Genomic DNA, 4,563 nt, shown 5'->3' with positions numbered 1-4,563 from the left:
TTTTTTTAAAGATGCATTTTGCGCTTTGCTTTCCGCTTGGCTTGATGCACGCAAACTGAATTTGCAAGTAATGCAGGAGGAGAAAAAAGGGGGAAGCGAATTCTGGTCACGTCCTTGCTAACTGACAACAAGCAGGCTAGCCAAAAAAAAAAAAAATCTTTTTGAATCTTGGTAATTGGGTACTTTTACACTCAGATCACGCTATTTGGATAAAATAACAAGTTTAGGAAGATCAGTGTCATTTCTACTACTTTGTGTTTTGTTTTGTTTTTTTATTCCCCGCCCCCACAATCCCGCTTTCCCCCAATGATTGTATTGATTGCTTGTGTAAAATAAACATCTAAAAGGCAAAAAAGAGTAGCCTGTCTATTTCGGTGGCTCTAACTATACGTTTCCTCATATTTTCTTCTACCCTGTTTCGTTGGAGGCGGTGAGAGGATGGTCGAGCAGTGAAAATGTGGGATGGAGCGCCCTCTTTTTTAGGGTTCATTCTTTTAGGAAATTCTTTAATGTGCAGTGATTTCACGAGGGACAATGAAGCCATTAATCACCCCCAAGTCTCTTGGATTAGATACACATTTGCAACATAGAAGAGCAAGAAAACAATTGTAATACCTCTGTATCTTTGCATATATATGTTACATCCAGCATACATACAAATACTCTATATGTAACTTATCTCTGGCATGTTATCACTCAACATTTTTCTCTTTACATTCATAGTTATCAATGGCAGAAGTAAAATTACATGCAATAGGCAGCTGATCACTTTAATTTTAAAAAGGGTTTTATTACGAAACTAGCTTGTATAAAACATGGTTATACAGGACTTTTGTAAGTTTGTAATAAAACAGTAAGAAAAGGCAGTGGTATAAGGGCTTTTTTCCTTTTTTTTTTTTTTTTTTTCCTTTTTCCTTTTTCAAAAGGCAGCATATAAAAACAAATGGCTACCATTTTGGGGTTTGGACAATAGCTGCATAAACTTTGTTCACTTTGAACATTGTTTAATAACATTATTAATACATTAACAAAGTTTCTATAAAGTAAGACACGTTGGTGCTAAAGTACATCTGGAGGAATTCCAAGTCCTTTACAAAACCACATACAAAAAATGGCAGTTGTAAGGTAAAGGTAACGTTGACTACATGTCTAAATATCAAGAGGTAATAAGTATTACTTTTTTTAAAAAAAAAAGTCTCAAGATATACACATTTTAAACCATTTGTACAAAAAACCTCTATAAATTTCTCTCTTATGTACAAAAATAGCTTAATATATCCCCAAACTGGTTAGGATAGATACAAATAGATTTTCTTATAATAAAAAATTCACAAAAAAGGACTGGAAGCATTCAATGATGAAAATGGTAGAAAAAAGTCAAAGTGATGGGGGGAGGGGTGACTTTAGAGGGTTCTTTGAGTACAGCATAGTTTAATTTCAAAATCTCCACAAACATTAGGAAACTAATTGTGGCCATAGCGTAATGAACACCAGTCTTTAAGGGCTAAAACTGTACGAGGAGGGGATGGGGTGGGGAAGAGCCCCTCTCTATGTTGAGGCTAGGCAGTGCTCTTCCCTAGAGGGATAGGATGACACTTGTTTTTGAGGACACATGCTTCATCATGCCGTGGTCCCCGCAGCTTTCAAATCCATCTTGGTCTTGTGAAACTGACCGGAGTGCAAAGGCCGTGAGTGCTTCGGTGTTCTTGGAGAGGCGACACAAACTCCTCGTGTGCTATGTATTTTCCCTTCCGCGGCGGGGGGGAAATGCGTTTTGTTTTTTGTTTTTGCAACACTCCTGGAACAAACAAGAGAGAGGAAGAGAGAGAGAGAGAGAGAGTCAGCGTCAAGGTAGCTCTTAGGTACAACCAGCTGCAAGATCTAGGCGGGGGGAATTCTGCTCATCTGCAGCTTCATCAGCGTTCACTGAGCCCTTCCCAGGGCTGCACAGCCCCCCCCCTTCCCCAATCCCACCCCCAGGCTGGGGATCCCGGCAATAAAGGATCCCCCCGGCTGCTAGGGAGCGCCCCGAGAAGGGCTCCCGCAGAAGCCAGACCCACCTGCTGCAGCCAGAGCTCAGAACCAGTTGGTGAAGTCCAGCAGCTCCTGCTCTTCGGGGCTCAGCGGGTCGTAGGACCCTTCGTCGGAGGAATAGGACGAGACGGGGGAGCCCGCCATGGAGTTCATGTCGTGGGAGTAGCTGGGGGAGATGGTGGGGGACAGCACCCCGGCCTGGAAGGCGGCGCTGACGGCGTCGTGCTCGTCCAGCAGCTGCTGCAGGGCTCGGATGTACTCGACGGCCGAGCGCAGCGTCTCCACTTTGCTCATCTTCTTGTTGGCCGCCCCGTTGGGGACGTGCTCCCTGAGGGTGGCGAAGCCCAGGTTCACCAGCTTCACCCGGTTCCTCTCCCGCTCGTTCCGCCGCGCCACGGCCGCCGGCTGCTGCTGCGGGAGGCTGTAGCCGAAGCCGCTGAAGTTGAGCCGCCTCTTGCAGCGCATCAGCTCCGGGGAGGACGAGCGCTGCCGCTTGAGGGGCTTGGGCGCCGCCGCCTTGCCGCCGGGCGAGGGCTGGCCGCCGGCCGGGCTGAGCGGCGGCGGCGGCGGCGGCGGCACGCTCTGGGCGGCGGCGAAGAAGCAGGCGGGCTGCAGGAACTGGCTGGCGCCGCTGTCCATCTTGGCAGGGCTGGCGCTGGCCATTGGCAGCCAGGGGAGAGCGAGACGGGGCGCGCGGGGCTGGCGCGCGGCGGCCGGGCTCGCAGGGGGACGGAGAGAGCGCGGCGCTTCCTCCCTCTCTGCCCCCCTCCTCTGCCCCCCTGCGCACCGGGCTGCGGGGAGGCTCGTGGCGCTCGCGTGTGCGCAGCCTGCCTCGCAAAGCCCCCTTTTGCAAGCCAGCGGCTGGGGATTGTGTCTCTTATAAGGGGCGGCCGGGGCTTTGCCGGCCTCTCCCCCTCCGCTCCCCCCCCCAACACACACACACACACCCACTCCCCCTGCGGGGTCCCCCCACCCCCTCCCCACACGCTCTGCACCTTGCGCCGTCCACGCTCCCCGGCTTTGCAGTGAGTGGCCGCGGGCCGGGGAGCGCGGCCGCCTTTTCAACGCGGGGGGTGGGGAGTGGGGGGGGGGGGGAGAGAAAAAACCCACAACACACGGGGCGCCCCGCACACACGCGCTGGCCCCGGCCCGGCCCCGCCTCCGCTCGAAACAGCCCCCCCCCCACCCCTTCCCGCACGGCCTCCAATTCATTCACCCGCCTCTCCCCTCCAGCCCTACCCCTCCCGGGTTTGTTGTTGGAAGTGCGTGCGCCAGGCGCGTGCCGCTCTCCCAGCCGCTGAATAAACAACCGGGCTGGGGAAGGAGCTGCAAGGGGGGGTTGGGAAGAGACCCAGAGGCTGTAGCGAGCGCTGATGGGCTGGGGGATGTAGGCAAGCCTCGGGGTTGAGGGCGCACAGGCAGCAAGGGAGGGCTTTCTGGGACCAGCCCCAAACCCAAGCAGAAGGGGAGGCAGGCAGCTCGGGGAGAGCTCACCCAGCCCGACAAGGTGCCCAAGCTACGAGCTGGCACGGAGGCTTGTTCTCCTGGCGAAGCAGGGGACGAATTGCCGTGTTTAAACTCAGAGTTAAAGCGGCGGCTGCAGTGGGGCGGGAAAACGCAGGGCAGATCTAGCTGCATCGGGGACCCATAAATAGAGACATCTGGGGGAGGGAGAGAGGGGCGCGTCTTTGGACGCCACTGAAATATACTAGACTTTAGGAGAGAGGGGGTTTTGGAGGGGGAAAGAAGAAAGGCAGGTGGAAAGCCCGATCCCGAGAGATGCTGAGCACCCGCGACTTTCCTGGAGCGCAGTGAAAGTCCAAGGTCGCTGAGCACCTCAGGAGTTGGACCTGCAGTCTGGAAACTTATCAGTGTTTTGCTAAAGAAATAAGGAGGAAGTGTTGGCGTGGATGTGTCCTTTGCTCTGCACAGAGATGCTGATAGTGTCCCTGCAGAAAAAAAAGGGCCTTGCAAGCAATATTAGAGAATTGTGGCGGGGATGGAAGAGGACCCCGGGGTGGGAGTGGGGGGGAATAGACACAAAGAGAGAGTTAACACTTCCTAGCCTGCTGGATTAGGAAGTGGTTGGCTTGTTTAGGTCTTCGGGTAAAGTCAAGGTGCCTGATCATATTTCTTTAATTTACAGGGTATTGTGAGACTTAAGTCAGTAATGTTTGTCAAACACTTTGTTTATTTATTAATATCTGCATTACAGTAGCACGCTGAGGCCCCAAACAAGGTCTGGGTTCCGTTGTGTTATGTGCTGTACAAACACATTGTCAAAGAGAGTATCCGCCCTGAGGAGCGTACAGTTTAAAGCCCCTTTCAGGAAAGCATCACTGTTCAGGACAGCATTTAATCCCATGCATAAATCCCATTAAAGTCCATGGGAGTTAAGCAATTGCTCAAAATTAAGCACATGCTTAAGTGCTTTCCTGAGTTGGGACATAAATAGACAGGAGAGAGAAAGGACTGGAGACAAAACTTTTTATTGGCTGTAACTTACAGATGAGGAACTGAAGCACAGAG

The 4,563-nt window shown here is 51.9% G+C and overlaps 1 protein-coding gene across 1 annotated transcript; it reads right to left on the bottom strand.

Annotated features, from left to right (window-relative positions):
* Positions 1–319: 319 nt before the first annotated feature.
* Positions 320–2,880, bottom strand: ASCL1 (achaete-scute family bHLH transcription factor 1). Its single transcript, XM_074949765.1, has 2 exons — positions 2,061–2,880; positions 320–1,798 (listed from the first exon to the last, which is right to left on the bottom strand). The coding sequence occupies exon 1, from the start codon at positions 2,695–2,697 to the stop codon at positions 2,077–2,079; it is 621 nt and encodes a 206-aa protein (XP_074805866.1). The 5' UTR covers positions 2,698–2,880; the 3' UTR covers positions 320–1,798; positions 2,061–2,076.
* Positions 2,881–4,563: the final 1,683 nt, after the last annotated feature.

This window comes from Natator depressus, chromosome 1, assembly GCF_965152275.1.
Source record: "Natator depressus isolate rNatDep1 chromosome 1, rNatDep2.hap1, whole genome shotgun sequence".
Taxonomy (NCBI): domain Eukaryota; kingdom Metazoa; phylum Chordata; order Testudines; family Cheloniidae; genus Natator; species Natator depressus.
The sequence above is the reverse complement of the archived record's forward strand: the minus strand, read 5'-3'. Positions and strand labels throughout refer to the sequence as shown.

Bases quoted from the DNA above. Each gene is read 5' to 3' on its own strand.
- ASCL1 (XM_074949765.1), bottom strand. From the start codon at position 2,697: ATGGCCAGCGCCAGCCCTGCCAAGATGGACAGCGGCGCCAGCCAGTTC.